This window comes from Giraffa tippelskirchi, chromosome 5 (assembly GCF_054371585.1).
Source record: "Giraffa tippelskirchi isolate mGirTip1 chromosome 5, T2T-mGirTip1v1.2.pri, whole genome shotgun sequence".
NCBI lineage: Eukaryota > Metazoa > Chordata > Mammalia > Artiodactyla > Giraffidae > Giraffa > Giraffa tippelskirchi.
The window spans coordinates 1,269,653-1,285,865 of NC_137279.1; the positions used below are offsets into that span (position 1 = coordinate 1,269,653).

The following is a 16,213-nucleotide window of genomic DNA, read 5'->3' on the forward strand; positions in this document are numbered from 1 at the left end:
GAATGGGGCTTGAGGGAGGGGTCCTTGCGAATAAGATTAGTGTCCTTGTGAAAGAAGCGCCCCTTGGTGCACGTGTGAGAGTGCAGCAGAAAGACAGCGGCTGTGAACCAGGAGGTGGGCTCTGCCAAGACACTGAACCTGTCGGCACACTGACCTTGGACTCTCAGGCTCTAGAACGTGAGAAGTAAAGTTCTGTTGTTTATAACCCCTGGAATATAACCGCCTGAACTGACCAAGACAGGTGTATGGACGTGAGCCACCGTCAGCCCCCTCCATGGTCATGGTGCTGTCATGACTGTGGAGGAGCGACAGCTCCTTCCTGGAAAGATCTTAGGAAGTTATAATTGTGTGTGGATGACAATCAAGGCAGTTCCTGGTGCCTGCCTCCCTCCCTCTCTCTGGCCCCCGGAAGCCAGAAGGATGTTGTCTCCTTGCTGCCCCTCATTGGACTGTACCTACTCTCTGCAGCAGCCTACAAAAATCAAGAGCTGGGGTGACTGCACCTCTCGGCTTGCCTGGGGCAGTCCCGGTTTATGTCCAGTGCAGTTTTACTATTGCTTCCTTTCACTGTCACTCTCAACAGTGCCCCAGGTAGGAGAACAAATTACGTGGTCGCCCAGCTCAAGACTGAACAGGCCTTGACCGATTTCTAGCTTTATTTCTTGCCAGCCGAGCCGATCCCACCCCCAAGCCCTACCCCTCCCGGTTTCCCGCGGTGCCGTCTACCCCTCCTCTTCCTCGTCCTACTCCGCGGTCCAGACTTTGATCTGCCTGATCAGAAGCCAGGACTCCTGGCCCTCTAGCACCAGCAGCCGGATGCAGCCCAGCTCCTCCAGGGAGTCTTCTTCATAAGACACCATCTGGTCCAGACGTCCTTCCACCACTGGGCCGAGCAGGGTGTAGCGAGCACAGCCTCCGAGGTCCTCCAGGGGCCCGTAGCCCAGCTCCACGTGCCCTCGCTGCAGCTGGTACTTCCTCTCTCTGTCGGAGCCCGTCAGCACCTCGATCCGGGTGACCTTCTGGGGCTCCTCCAGCATCACCGTCAGGTAGTTGCCTCGGACAGGGCTGAGGGTGGCGAAGCCCTCCTCGTTCAGCGTGTAGGCGTACTGCGGGACGTTGCTGGACAGCGCCATCATGTCCGTGCGCATGCTGGCCGTGGGGTTGTCAGGCTCGCCAAAGACCTTTTCATTGTCTGCAGGAAAGCAGGCGCTCTCCAGCCCAGAACGGTTGCCCACGTGGTAGAAGACTGAGGAGCCGAAGCGGATCGGCGTGCTCTGGGCCAGGAGAATAGGGAACTCAGAGAGAAGCAAGTGCGTGGGGGTGTCCTTGGGGAAGAGGAGGAGGAAGGAGGCCAGGCGGGGGAGGTCGCTGGAGCGGAACACCTTCCCCGCGAAGCTCAGGCTGGAGAACTCCAGGGTCACCCAAGGCAGCTCCTTCCAGGCAGACAGCGTCCCGTAGATGGTGGAAATGAACTTGGGCATGCAGCGAACCCGGTCGTCCAGCATCAGGAAGTATTCGGAGAGGTTGGCAGCGAAGTTCATGAGGAGGGCGTGGTCGGCCTTCTGCGCCGAGTACAGGGCCTCGCAGGGCGAGGCAGGGACCTCAGGCCTCAGGATGCCCAGGGGAGGGGGCCCGCCGAGCCGGCCCCGGACCACCAGCAGCTGCCGGGCCTCGATCTGGGTTCTGAAGAGGTCAGAGATGTTGGCCACCGTCTGGCTGAGCCGTTCAGGGTCGGAGTCCGACAGGGACACCAGCACCACGACACAGCCCAGCTCGGGGCCCGAGGACGCCTGGAACAGGGAGCGCAGGGTGTCCAGGAGGCGGCTCTCGTGGGGACGCAGTGCCAAGGAGACACCCACCGTCAGGAGCTCTGGGGGCGGGTTGGGGGGCTGTTAGCTCCTCCTGAGGGTGGGCAGGTCCCAGGTCTCCCCCCATGGCTGCCCTAAGGGCCAGTGCCCAAGAGGAGTGCCCACTTCCGTCCCCAGGGAGAGCTGACCGCTGGGCAGGATGGGGACGTGGCTTGGTCTCCTGTCTGTTTTGAAAGGCTGCTGGCCGCGGCTGGGGATGGGGGGGATGTCCTTTGAAGGACAAGGCTCCCTCTGATGGAGAAGGTTGCCAGGTCCAACAGGATGTTTGCTGGCCTTGACCTCAGGGTTATCCCAGTGGCTGTATGTCTGCCAGACCTGGGTTGGAGGCTCTCAGGGACCTGTGTAGACCCGCGGGGCCTGGCAGCGCGGAGCCCAGGGGTCCGTGTCTCTGCCCCCTCCCTGTCTGGCCGGGCCCTCTCCTCACCTCCCCGCGGGTGCTCTCCCACCTGCCCCCCTCCCCGAGGGGCCTGTCCTGAGTGAGGTGCGCTGAGGGGCAGGCTCACTAGGCTGCTCTGTACTTGTTAGCGTGTTGCCCCTTCGGGCGGTGGCAGGTATGGAGCAAAGACGCACGCCCCAGGCTCCGCGGCCGGCCCAGCCTCAGAGCACCCTCCCGCCCCGCCAGCAGCTGCAACCCCCGCCCCAGCCGCCCTCCTTTTCCTAGCTGGCACGTGCCCCTGGTCTGCCATCTCCCAGTCTGGCCACCGCCTTGCACCTACTCACTCTTTCCCCGGGGAGGGGCCCCGGCCAGGAGCGTGTACTTGGCGCGCTGGAGCCCCAGGGAGGTTTTCTGCATGTCCTTGAAGGCCTCCAGACGGTTCTTGATTTCAGAGCTGATTTCCTGCTGGTTGAGTTGCCACAGTATTTTCTTCTTTTCCTCCTGCTCAGAGTAAGGTAAGCATCAGCCCTGAGCTTTCTCCTTAGAGCCTCAACCCCCTTTCAGGCCAGGCCAGGCAAGCCTGGGATGTGGCCAGGCAGTACCTCCTTATCATGGGCACACACAGGGCTCTCTAAAAGGGGTGGGGGCCCCCAGTTTGTGCAGAAGGCCGACCGGCAGGGCCTGGCTTATGCAGCGTGGAGAATCACCTGCCCCCACCTGGCCCGCGTCTGACTCGACTCCAGCCTCTGGCTGGCAAAGCTCCCCTAACTCAGCTTAGCCCGTGCTGGGCTCTGCAACCAATGCTGAAGGCTGTTGTCTGGTGCTGTGCCCAGTTCTGTTTAGCCCAGTTCTGACCACACACACGTCTCTGAAGCACCTTCCTTCACCCGCCCTATGCTAAGCTCGGGCTGGTCTGAGGCCTTCCAGAACAGCGTGGGCTCTAGGACTGGGCGTGGCCCGGGCTGGACGGTCTCCTCCAGCTGCAGCGGTGCCTGCTGCTGGGGAGTTCCTTCAAGGCTCAGGGATGTGGCCCCCGGGTGGCCCTCCCGGTGGGCGGGTCCTGGAAGCCCCTGCTCACGTGAACGCCCTCCCTTCCTCCTCGCCGTCACCCCAACTTTGTATCAAGGCTGGCTCAGCTCTGGTCCTGTCTCTGACCCTCTCCTGATCCTTCCAGAGCTTTCTCCTTAGAGCATGCACGGTGAGGTTAGGGTGTCTGCGTCGCTGGGAAAACTCCCCGCTGAAGGACCGGCACGTGGTCCAAGCTCCCCCCGGGGACTCACCACCAGTAAACTGTACATAAGATGCTCTCCAGGCCTCTCTTGGAGGAAGGAGCCCAGGAGGATCAGGGACACGACGGCCGTGAGGTTCTTGCACAGGCAGCGGAGACCCGGAGCAGCTCTGCAGAGACAGACGGGCCTGGACCCACGAGCTCCGGCGCCCACTGCCTCCCTGCCTCTCCTTCAGCCTCCCGGAGCCGTTCCGCCCCGCTGCCCTGCCCCTGCTGATAGACCCCGGGGAGACCGAGGCCAAGGGGGCTGGTCGTGTCCAGCCCCCGCCTTCCTCCCTTCCATCAGGGCTTCCATCGGGGCTTCCAGCCGAGACCGGAGCGGCGTCTGTCCGGTATCCACTCTTGGAGCGGCGACCCCGCCCGAAGGATGCGTTGCCAAGAGGAGGAGAGCCAGGGCTGGCTGTCAATGAGGCCTTCCCCAGACCTTAGACTCGACTGGAGTCTCCACCGGGTGTGACTGGCCAGTGATTGGGGCTCCTCTGTCAGCTCTCACTTCCTCCTGAGTCTGCTCCTTCCCGGGATTATGGTTGACAGATTACGAGGTTCTGAGTCAGGTCAGAGGGACCGAGGGAAGCCGGTTAGTACGTGTCTCTCCCATCCCCGGCGGGTCAGAAGGGTGGAAACCTTAAGTGGCTGGAAATTCCTAATCATGTGATGTCTTGACCGGGTTTAGAGTGTTGTGTCCATGGGAGATTGTTGTCTCATAGAAAAGGTGCATTGAGGGTTTATCAGAGAGCAGAGATTTCCCTGAGATCAAGGAGAAAACCCTTTAATGCTGCAGGACTGGGGCCCAGAGGGCTCTTCCGAGGTGGCTGAACCTGGGCATCCCTCCCGGGGGACCCTGCTGGACGACCCTTGTTCACCTTGAATGGGGGCTGCCCAGCACCCCAGCCTCGCGACAGCTATCTGCCTCTGGGTGAGGCCAGGGTCAAGTCTGCAAGCCAGCTTTCCAGGCTTCTGTCTCAAGCCCAGGAGTCTGGAAGTTGACTGTCAGTTTGAGTCAGTGCACGAGGGTGGGTATTGAAGAACCCCTTGCCCGACCAGAGAGCTCCCATCCTGCCCCCCATCCCAGGCTGCCTACTGAGTCTCTAAGGCATCACAAATCGGTCCCAAAGTTTCAGTTCTTCCCCGGGCCCAGGACTACCCAGGCCTCTGAAGTTCCCTTCTCTTCTCTTTCTCTGCCCTTTTTCATTACTAAGAATGTATTTCAGTCCTTTCTTCTCTCCCTCCCCAGCTTAAGGTGTACAGAATAATTACTTATATAAACTGCAAAATGATTACCACCGTAAATTAACATTCGTGGCTTCATAGATACCAAAAAGAAAAAAAGGAAAAAATATCATTGTGATGAGAATTTTTAAGATTTACTTTCTCAGCAGCCTTCAAATATACTCCACAGTAGTGTTTACTACGGCCACCGTGCTGTCCGTCACGTCGCCAGGACTCGCTTAACTGATTCCTGCAAGTTTGCACCTTTTGATCACCTTCCTCTAACACCCCCCCCACCCCCACCTCTGGCAGCCACAGGTCTGGTCTCTTCTGCGGCTGCTGTTTATTTATAGATTGCACAGACCACTGAGATGGTACAACATTTGTCTTTCTCTGTCTGACTTATTTCTTTTAATATAGTGCTTTCAAGTTCTGTCCGGGTCACAAATGGCAGGATTTCCTTCTTTTCATGGCCAAGTGGCATTCCTTTGTATATGTCTCTCTGTATCTATCACGTTTTCTTTATCCACAACAGTATAGTTTTGACAAGTCTATCTGCCTAAGAACTGTAGTCTTCTAACAAGACAAAACTTTTTGAATTAAAGACTTTTCTCCCCTCCTCTCTTCCCCTCTCTGAATCTTCTTCCAAGTTCCCCTCCCCCCTCTTTTCTCCTCTGGGAATCAAAAAACAAAAAAGTAAGCAAACAAAAGCCATTAAAAGCTTTGTTCTGAAGTTAGGATGGTTAGAGAATCTCTAGAAAAAAATTTTTTTCTTGCGTTAAAAAGTTATGTGTAGGGACTTCCCTGGTGGTCCAGTGCTTAGGACTGTGCTTCCACTGCAGGGGGCACAGGTTCGATCCCTGGTCTGGGAACTAAGATCCCACATGCCTCATGGTGCGGCCAAAATAAATAAATAAAAATACTTAAAAAATTTAAATAGCTGTGTATTCCTTTGATGTTCAATGTATTTTTTTTTCTTTTATGGTCAGTGCTTTTTAAAATCCTGTTTAAGAAATATTGTATACTGCAGAGTTGCGAAGATATTCTCTTATGATTCTTTCTAGAAGCTTTACAATTTTGGTTTCCCCCTCCAGCTTTATTGAGTTATGGCTGACAAATAAAAATTGTATGTGTTAAGTGTACAACTTGATGCTTTGATACAGATTCGCAGTGAAATAGTTGCCACAGTCACTCACGTGGCTGCCTCTTCCCTCCTCCTCTCTTTTTCCTTCTCTTCTTTTGTTTACTCTCCTCTGCGGTGAAGGCCTTTAAGATCTGCTCTTTCAGCACATTTCATGGATAAAACACAGCATTGGTGACTGTAGCTACATTGCTGTACCTTAGCTCCCCAAAGCCTATTCATCTTTGCCTCTTTTGATAAGACCTCCCACCTCTCCCCCTCTTCCAGGTTCTGGCAACCAACATTTCTGTTCTTTGCTTCTACGAGTTTCACTATTTTAGATTCCACATATAAATGAGATCATGCAATATTTGTCTTTCTGTGTCTGGTTTATTTCACTTAGCATGATGTCCTCAAAGTTCATCCATGTTGTCACAAATGGCAGAATTTCCACCTTTTTAAAGGCCGTGTAATTCTTCCTTGAATGTTTATACACCGCATTTTCTTTATCTGTTCCTCTGTCAGTAGACATTCAGGGTGTTTCCTTTCTTAAATAATGCTGCAGTGAGCACGGGAGTGCAGGAATGTTTCTGATTGCAGTTCCTTTGGATATATAAGTACCAAGAAATAGGACTGCTGAATCATAAGTTAGTTCTATCTTTAATTTTTTGAGGCACTCCCATAATGGCTGCACCAATTTATGTTCCCACTAACAGAGTACAAGTGTTCACTTTCCCCCAGTTTCTGGCCAAAGCTTATCTTAATTTTTTTTTCTTTTAGTAAAAGCAATTCTAACAGAAGTGAGGTGATATCTCATTGTGGTTTTGCTTTGAATTTCCCTGATGACTGATGAGGGCTTCCCTGGTAGCTCAGCTGGTAAAGAATCTGCCTGCAATGCCGGAGACCCCGGATGACTAATGATGTTGAGAATCTTTTCATGTGCCTGTTGGCCATTCGCAATGCCTGCTTTTGAGAAATGTCTCTAAAGGTCTTTTGCCCATTTTTAATTGAGTTATTATTATTATTATTTTTTGCTGTGGAATTAAATGAACCCCTTATGTATTTTGGATGGTAGCCCTGTATCAGATAAATATCTCGCAGATAAATACCTTCTGTTCAGGGGCTGCTGTCTCATTTGTTCATGGTTTCCGTCACTATGCAGAATATAGTGCTCGTTTTTAACTTTAGGTCTGTGTTCATCTCAAACTCATACTTTCGTATGGTGTGAGGTAGGGGTTGAGGTTCATTTCTTTGCACTGATACCCAGTTGTTTCAGGACCATTTTTGGAAAATGCTTTCCCTTGCCTTCTGAATTACCTTGGCATCTCAGCAAAATCCAGGAAGGGCGTAAGCCTGCAGCTGTTTCCACTCCGTGTCCTTCTGCTGATCTATTTTTACTGCACTTTGCATAACATCACGCCGTCCCCTCCCCCCAGCTCCGAGGTCACAATGCCGGGCTCCTGTGTGTTCAGATGGGAACCTGTGTTAGGGTTCCAGTCCCGCTGGCTTTCCCGCGTGGATGACCACACATCCTGGCGCGGTGCCATCTCTGTGATAAATCACAGAGGTTTCTACAATCCCTATTTCTTGGGGATGGTTTTCTAACCTTGTGCCTAACCGTACCGTTTTGTTAGAATAATTTGTTAGTTTTTCAGTTTCTAAGTCAGCTTTGTTGACGTATAACTTACAAACCATGTTTACCATACGGCTCACTGAGCTTTAGCAAACGTGGACAGTTGGGAGCCGCGTCACCATCGAGATGGACCGCAGTCCCTGGAGAGCCGCTCTGTGCCCTTTAGTGAATGTCCACCTTCCCTGGCCCCACCCCACCCCACCCCCGGGTCTGGAGGACCGCAGATACGGTTTCTATCACTATGGTTTGCCTTTTCTAGAATGTACTATGTTTATCTTTCTATGATTTCTGATGGGCATTTCAGTTGTTTTAGCGTTTGACTACAGTGAATAAAGCTGCTCTAGAAATTCACGGGCAAGTTTTTGGGTAAATAAAAGCGTGATGGCTGGTTTGTGTGGTAGGTGCAGGTTTAACTTCATAAGAAATGGCCAGGCTGTTCTCCAGAGTGGCTGCACCACTATGCATTCCCTCCAGCTGCGTGCTTGGCAACACTTGCTACTTCAGTCCTTCAGTTTGAACCATTCCAGCAGGGGTGTGTTGGCGTCTCATTGTGTTTTATCCCTTTTGTAAATTAAGACATAATTTACATACAGTAGAATCACCTTCTTTCTTGTAGTGTTCCCTACCTTTCAGCGTACATATCCAGTTGCATAGTCGCCACCATAATCAAGCCACGGCATGCACGACACCATCACCCCCAAAGCTCCTCGTGTGCCTTTGGATCCAACCCTCCGCCTCACTTCTAGCCCCTGGCGACCATGCCCCAGAGGGTCCCGTCAGTGGAACCGCGCTGTTTGTCTCCTCCTGAGCCTGCCTCTTCCCCATTCGTGCTGCTGAGAATCACCAGGTTCTCGAGACTCTCGGTCCCTCCTCCGTCTTCCCGCTGAGTGATGCTCGGCTGTTTGCTGGACAGCAGCACCTTTGTTCAGTCACAGTCTGGTGGATGTTTGGGCTGTTTCCGGCCTTTTGCAATCACAGAGAAAGCTACTAAAGACTTTCCCTTCCAGGTTTTGTGTGATATGTTTTATTTCTCTCAGATAAACACCCAGGAGTGCAACTACCGTGTCATATGATGTGTTTAGACGACAAGAAACTGCTCAACTTTTTCTAAAGTGGTGCCTCATTTTAAACATCCACCGGCATTGTATGGCAGTTCCAGTTGCTCTTCAGCAATACCTTATTGTCAGTTTAAAAAATTCAACCCTTCCCATAGGTATACACGTAGTATCTATTAGCAGCCATGGCTTATGCTGGGCTGGCTAAATTTGTAGGTGTGCCCACTGAAATGCAGATGCAACGTCTCTGGGACCTCACGCAGCAGTGGCTCCAAAAGACAGTGGTGAGGGAACGTGCCGGGGGGACGTGCCGGGCCATCAGCTGGTATAGGAGCAGGTCGGGGTTACATCCTTGCTGACCCACAACAGCACTGAACTCCCTGGCTGGCTGGTCAAGAGCCTGGCAGTGTGGGGACAATGTCCGGGCTAGAGGAACGTGGTTGGATGACCGGGGATGTGTGTGGATGTGGCAGGTTCACATCCACCGGGGAACACCCGTCATGGAGGAGGGACTGGGGAAAAGGGGGGCGGGCGGTGGGGGCCCCGTGGTGCCAGCATGGCACACGTGTGAGCTGAGTGCCCGCAGGGGGCCCCACGTGGACGATGACTCCTTACGGCTGACTCTGCTCCTGTCATTCTTGGATGTCCAGCAAGCGTCCTTCCGCAGGAGACCAGCCAGACACCTCCCTGGTGACAAGCTGACCGTTTTCACGGGCACGGGCACTCTCTCCGGGTCTGAGTTTGCTTTCCTGCCTGAGGTACCCAGGGAGCACCACTCTCTGAGGGTCCGGTCCACTGGCATGGGTGCCACTCGGCACAGCCCCAGACCAGGAGACTCCATCCCCAGCGAAGGAAGAAGGGGTGGGGCTCGCGCCCGCCCTCTGACAGGCGCGTGGGGCGCCTCCGGGAGGGAGCCGACCGCGTGTTGGGAGCCGACCGCGTGCTGGGAGCTGACTGCATGTTGGGCCGCCTGCGGTGCGCGCGCAGCCCCGATCAGGGGTGAGGTTGCGAGGTGGGCGCCGTCTTCCGTTCACATTCACGGTGCTGAGAACGGCAATCCCCCGTCCCCAGCCCCAGCAGAGAAGCAAACAGATCTCCCACGGGTCTCCGACCACATCCAGCTCAGAGAGCCTCGGTCTCAGAGGTGCCTTAGCTCCGTGACTCAGCGCTGTTTCTCTGGCACGGTGCCGCCCCTGGGTGACCCCCGTCTGATGCGGGCACAACAGCACCGCTCAGGTGGGCTGGACACAGTGCTCCACAGTGGCCCAGTGGCAGCACCGTGCGTTCAAAATGACCTGCCCCCAAGCCGGCCAGAGACACAGGGGTCCAGAGACCAGGGGTGTGGCATGCCGCCCCCAAGACCATTGCTCAGGAGACCCCGGCTTCTACCATCAACCTCTCCGGGATGTTGCTCTTCCTCTCTCAGCGGACATGGTGCTGGGTGATTCACGGAGAGATCAGACCCTTCCTGGCAAGAGCAGAATCACCTTCCCAACACACGGGAAGAGAACGGGCCCATCCCCTGTCCCCCGCCGTCTGGCCTTCCCTGCCGGCTCGGCCTCATTAGGTCAGAAGAAGCTGCCCTCCTCCAGTCAGAAGCGAGACCCTAGGCGAAGGACCTGGGCGTAAAGAAGGCAGCATGCTGCCTGGAGCTACAGACACTGTGGCTGCACCCGGTGGTGTCTCCTGTCGCAGGGCGCGCGCTCCAAGGGCCTCGGGGTCAGCGTGGGGGCGCTCGGGGCGCGCGCTCCAGGGGGCGCGGGGTCAGCGTGGGGGCGCTCGGGGCGCGGGCTCCAGGGGACTCGGGGTCAGAGGTGTCTCCTGTTGCAGGGTGCGCGCTCCAGGGGGCGCGGGGTCAGCGTGGGGGCGCTCGGGGCGCGGGCTCCAGGGGGCGCGGGGTCAGCGTGGGGGCGCTCGGGGCGCGGGCTCCAGAGGGCTCTGGGTCAGCGTGGGGGCACTCAGGGCGCGCGCTCCAGGGGGCGCGGGGTCAGCGTGGGGGCGCGGGGTCAGCGTGGGGGCGCGGGGTCAGCGTGGGGGCGCTCAGGGCACTCTAGTTGTGGTGCTTGGGCTTAGCTGCCCTGCGGCCTGTGGGATCTTAGTCCCCCAACCAGGGATCGAAGCCGTGTCCCCTGCGTCGGAAGGTGGATTCTTAACCACCGGACCGCCAGGGAAGTCCCTGAGCTGCTTTAAAAAGCATCAGCAAAACAGAACAGCCCCCAGCCCGCCCCTCAGTACAGCAGGTGCCGCAGGTGTGCGGAGCTTCCCTCTTTCTTCCTGGAAGCAGGAGAGGACACCTCTCCCCCACCCGACCCCCCATGGACGATGTCCTCCGTCTGCTGGAAGGAGCGTGACGACGTTGCTGTCGGGGCAGAGAGTGGAGAAGTCTGCACACACAGACTTTGTTCAGCAACATTCTCATCTTCCGTCTCCTCCCCACATCTGCGGTTCCTTCTCCACAATCGCCCCTCTTCGTTCAACCCAACAGAAAAGCACTTAGGTTTTGCCGCTTCTCTGGGTCTTAATTTCCCCAGGAGGGCGTCCTGGGTCACATGAGACCTGTGGGAAGTAAGTGTGAATGCTTGTCTCCTGTGTCCATTTAGTTCCCAAGACCAGCGTGTGACCTATGCTAGGACGTTTCTGAGCATAGGATGGCAGGAGTCCATTCCAGCTCGGCAGCCCTTGTGAATATCAAGAGCCCATCAGGCTGGTTTCAGAGTTTCCCAGGCGGCTCTAGTGGTAAAGAACTCACCTGCCAAGGCAGCAGATGTAAAAGATGCGGGCTCGATCCCTAGGTCAGGAAGATCCCCTGGAGGAGGGCACGGCAGCCCACTCCATTATTCTTGCTGGAGAATCCCGTGGACAGAGGAGCCTGGTGGGCTACGGTCCGTGGGTCGCCAAGAGCCAGACACGATTAAGCAGCTTAGACCGCAAACTGGTGTCAAAGTCATCGTTATGGAAAACGGCCACGGGGTGGCAGCACTGCTTCAGGCTCAAAGCTGGTTACTCAGGCCACCAGGGCCTGGGGGGGAAGTCCCACTCCTTGCTTTTCAGCTCCAGCGGAATGTGCCAGAAGGAAACCCCAAGGCTTGTGTCTCAAGACTTCCTCCCCTTGCCCCGTTATCCCCCAGCACATCCCACTTCCTGCAACAGCAGTGTGGGGTTGGTGCTGGCATCACAGGTGGGGAGACCCTAACAGGCTGGAGGTGGGAAGCCCACCCCCTGGAGGCTGGGAGCCCAGGGAGCTCTCAGAGCTCTTCCGGCCCGGAGGTCCCACCACCGTGTGGGTGCCGAGCTTGGCTTCCCTGCAGGAGGGCCTGCCAGGATCTGGACACTGTGGGCTCATGTGGGGGGAGCAGGCCCTCCAGGTCCATCAGAGGCACTTGTGGGCAGGCACACCCTCCCCAGTGCCTCCAGCTCCAAGCCTTGGGAACCAAGCTTGCTCAAGCTCCGAGGCTGTGACCCCAGGCCAGGCCACCAAGGCGTGTGGGGGACACAGTCAGCACTCTGGTCTTCTTTTTTCAGTATATTTGGAATTGGAGTCTATAGGTGATGTACAATGTCTTGGGTTTTGTTTTTCCTTTTTGATCTACCTCAACTTGATTTACTTAGATGTATATATGTCTTTTTTCAGGTTCTTTCCCCATATAGATTATTACAGTGTTATGTGATGTTCCTTGTGCTATACAGCAGATCCTTGATTATTTTATAAATAGTAGTATGCATATGTTAATCCGAACCAGCTAATTTCTCCTGGCTTCCCACCTTCCCTTTGTGGTAGCTGTAAGTTTCTTTTCTAAGTCTATGAGGCTCTTTCTCTTTTGTAAAGTTCATTCTTATCCATGTTTAGACTCCATCTTGGGCTCCAAAGTCACTGCAGATGGTAACTGAAGCCATGAAATTAAAAGACACTTGCTCCTTGGAAGAAAAGCTATGACCAACCTAGACAGCATATTAAAAAGCAGAGACATTACTTTGCTGACAAAGGTCTGTCTAGTCAAAGCTATGGTTTTTCCAGTGGTCATGTATGGATGTGAGAGTTGGACCATAAAGAAAGCTGAGCACCAAAGAATTGATGCTTTTGAACTGTGGTGTTGGAGAAGACTCTTGAGAGTCCCGTGGACTGCAAGGAGATCCAACCAGTCCATCCTAAAGGAAATCAGTCCTGAATATTCACTGGAAGGACTGATGTTGAAGCTGAAACTCCACTATTTTGGCCACCTGATGCGAAGAGCTGACTCATTTGAAAAGACCCTGATGCTGGGAAAGATTGAGAGCAGGAGGGAAAGGAGAGGACAGAGGATGAGATGGTTGGATGGCATCATTGACTCGATGGACATGAGTTTGAGTAAACTACGGGAGTTGATGATGGACAGGGAAGCCTGGCGTGCTGCAGTCCATGGGGTCACAAAGAGTCGGACATGACTGAGCAAATGGACTGAACTGAGACTCCACCGAGAAGTGATATCATGTGATATTCGTCTTTCTCTGTTTCACTTATTTCCCTTAGCATGATCATCTCTAGTCTCTTCCCTGTGGCTGGAAATGGCATTATCTCTTTTTTGATGGCCGAGTGATATTGCATTCTGTATATGTACTGTACCTCATGTTCTTTATCCATTCATCTGTCCTTCTGCACAGTTAGAGGGGTGGGATAAATTAAGAGTTTGATATTAAAACATACACACTAATGCATATCAAAGAATCAAAGGGTCCTACTGAATAGTACTGGGAACTCTACTGAACACACTGTAATAACCTATATGGGAAGAAGAACCCGAAAAGGAGAAGATACGTGTCTAAGTAGACATGGATCACGTTCCTGTGCACCGGGAACAAACACAACATCTGACCAACTCTGCTCCAAGACAAAAGTTAAATTAAAAGTGGGAAATGGTGCCATCTTGTGGCTATTTACTGTAACAACATTTAAAACCTGGGCTGATGGGCACTTCAGTCACAAGACCTGTGCGGCTCTAAATTATCTCCCCTCAAGACACGTCCTAGGGGAGGCCATCGAAAAAGAATTCAAGAGAGCACAGACATTCAAGAAGCCAATTTCAAGAGGCAAATTCTACTCACGCTGCTGTATCTAAAATGGATACCCAACAAGGACCTACTGCAGAGCACAGGGGACTCTTCTTGCGTCAGCCTGGATGGGAGAGGAGTTTGGGGAGAACGGATACGAGGACATGCGTGGCTGAGCCCCTTTGCTGGGCACCTGAAACCATCACTACACTGCTAGTCGGCTGTACTCCAATATAAAATAAATTTTTTTTTAAAAAGTCAGTTTTGATTAGGGTGACCCTGAAGAATAAATGCACCTCTGAGTGATTAAAATTAAGATCGACAAGTGAAAATGCTTTATCACCCATTGTTCTAAAACACTGATCCATGGAACGAGTCGTGCTGGGGGTAGCCGCGTGCCCCTGCTCTCGCGGGAGCTGCTCTCTGACTGGTCCTCAGACTTCTCACTGCGCTGGTGTCTCCCGTTTCAGGGCGTGGGCTCCAGAGCACAGGCTCAGAGGTGGTGCACAGGTTAGCTGCTTCACGGCTCGCGGAATCTCCCGAGATCAGGGGCTGAACCCGCGTCCCCTGCAGTGGCAGGCAGTCTCATCCACTGCGCCACCAGGAAGTCCCTCGTGGAGGTAAAGTTACATGTGCTCCCACTACATTTGGGGCTCCGGGCTTTATTTTCCTTTGTACAGTAGGTGGCTTGACAGGAGTCGTCTCGGCCAGCTCCTCTGGACGTCGTCCCCCATGACCCACACTGTGGATGGCTCCTCTGGACGTCGTCCCCCATGACCCACACTGTGGATGGCACCTCTGGACGTCGTCCCCCATGACCCACACTGTGGATGGCACCTCTGGACGTCGTCCCCCATGACCCACACTGTGGATGGCTCCTCTGGACGTCGTCCCCCATGACCCACACTGTGGATGGCTCCTCTGGACGTCGTCCCCCATGACCCACACTGTGGATGGCACCTCTGGACGTCGTCCCCCATGACCCACACTGTGGATGGCTCCTCTGGACGTCGTCCCCCATGACCCACACTGTGGATGGCTCCTCTGGACGTCGTCCCCCATGACCCACACTGTGGATGGCTCCTCTGGACGTCGTCCCCCATGACCCACACTGTGGATGGCTCCTCTGGACGTCGTCCCCCATGACCCACACTGTGGATGGCTCCTCTGGACGTCGTCCCCCATGACCCACACTGTGGATGGCACACTCCGGTTGCTGTTGTTCAGTTGCTCAGTCGTGTCTGACTCTTTCGGGAAGGTCGTGGGACCAGTCTTCACTGTCCTAGGAGGCTTCCCACACTGATTTCCACCTCCTCAGGCTGTACCCTTAACTCAACATGAGTAAGAATTCACTTCACAAGTGCATTTGCAACAGGAAATATGACTTTATTCCCGCAGCGCTTCCTCAGCCTCTCAGGGATGCCTTTCCATTGTTCTGACCACCCTGATACACCGACAACAGCAAACATTCCCTCTTTGGGCTCATTCATCTCAGGACGCAGCCATGCTAATCACCCGCATAACTTAAGAAGCATTTGCATTCAAACCAGAAGTCTCAGGAGCGGAAACCAGCGCCCCTAACTAGAATGGTTACAGGGACGCCCTTCACCGTGTCCTACGCTTGAAGATTCTCCTATGGAAACGTACAGTCAACCAACTCGTACACGTACACCAGACACACAGGTTTACCAGCCATCATTGTGATCTTAATTGCCTATCATCATTGCAAATCCTTTACCTGATACGTGAAATCAGTAACTCTTCCCAAACCATGAAAACTGTGGCTCATTCATGATACTGAAGCTACAAATACACAGATGGCGAAGATTTAAATGTTGTCTCTTCCATAATCCCCATAACAGATCTGACACCAGGAAAATGACAACTCATAGAAGTCAACAACCGAGTAGGAGGTAGTCACTGAATACTGGTTTCATCTGAAAATGTTTGCCACTCATGAGCTGTTCCTTCGTTAGGCCGAAAAGAGCGGCTATCCCAGGATGCCTAAATTGAAGAATCCTAACATCGACGGGACCAGGCCTACGGTGTGGACACTGATCAGGAGAGGCCGTTCCGAAGCGTTCAAAGACAGGACGAAGGGAGAAGGGGACATGGAGACTCCGGAGCCCGTGGGGACGGGCTCTCCAAGCTCCAGGACGGACAGGCCCCTGGGGTCCCAGCCCCCCGCGCCCTCCTGAGCGGGATCGTGGGCGCGTTCCACGTCAGCCTGAGGCAGCCTGAGCCGCTGTCAGGGCCCCCGGCTCTTGGGGGCACAGCACACACTCCGCAGGGTCCTTCCTGCCGCACGAGCAGAGGCCACAGGCCAGCAGCCCGTCCCCAGCATCGGGGAGAGGGGGCAGAGCGCGGGCGTCTGGAGCCTCACTCAGAGACAATACCCCTGGGGGGGCAGGGGGCCCAACCGGCAGCTAGGTGGGGCCGGCTCATCTGTACCCGCACCATCTCCCTGAGAGAAGCGCCTTCAGATGCACACAGACAGATTTCAGACCGAGACTCAGCTCTCCCCACACGACCCACTGGCAGACCCTGCCAGACTGTACGGCAGTGGGGGTCCTGGGCTCGGCAACTCAGGGACCACAGTGGGCATCGGTGCTGGCGCAGCAGGCAGGGGCGGGGTGAGA

The 16,213-nt window shown here is 54.6% G+C and overlaps 1 protein-coding gene across 3 annotated transcripts; it reads right to left on the reverse strand.

Moving 5' to 3' along the window:
* Nucleotides 1-638: 638 nt before the first annotated feature.
* LOC145505428 (alpha-1,3-mannosyl-glycoprotein 4-beta-N-acetylglucosaminyltransferase-like protein MGAT4E) lies at nt 639-7,262 on the reverse strand. Of its 3 annotated transcripts, none has more exons than XM_081487468.1 (4): nt 7,179-7,262; nt 3,525-3,642; nt 2,589-2,745; nt 639-1,870 (listed from the first exon to the last, which is right to left on the reverse strand). In XM_081487468.1, exons 1-4 carry the CDS (start codon nt 7,184-7,186, stop codon nt 744-746), a joined length of 1,410 nt encoding a protein of 469 aa, XP_081343594.1. In that variant the 5' UTR covers nt 7,187-7,262; the 3' UTR covers nt 639-743. The 3 variants fall into 3 exon arrangements, with proteins under 3 accessions (XP_081343594.1, XP_081343596.1, XP_081343595.1); XM_081487470.1 differs by having other exon boundaries at nt 3,525-4,279; XM_081487469.1 differs by having other exon boundaries at nt 3,525-4,279; nt 6,971-7,262.
* Between the last annotated feature and the right edge of the window lie 8,951 nt (nt 7,263-16,213).

What these genes read in the sequence shown, in the direction of transcription:
- LOC145505428 (XM_081487468.1), bottom strand. An exon ending in TTATGTACAGTTTACTGGTG is followed by an intron (nt 2,746 to 3,524) that starts GTGAGTCCCCGG and finishes TACTCTGAGCAG; the next exon opens with GAGGAAAAGAAGAAAATACT. An exon ending in GGCCCCTCCCCGGGGAAAGA is followed by an intron (nt 1,871 to 2,588) that starts GTGAGTAGGTGC and finishes ACCCGCCCCCAG; the next exon opens with AGCTCCTGACGGTGGGTGTC.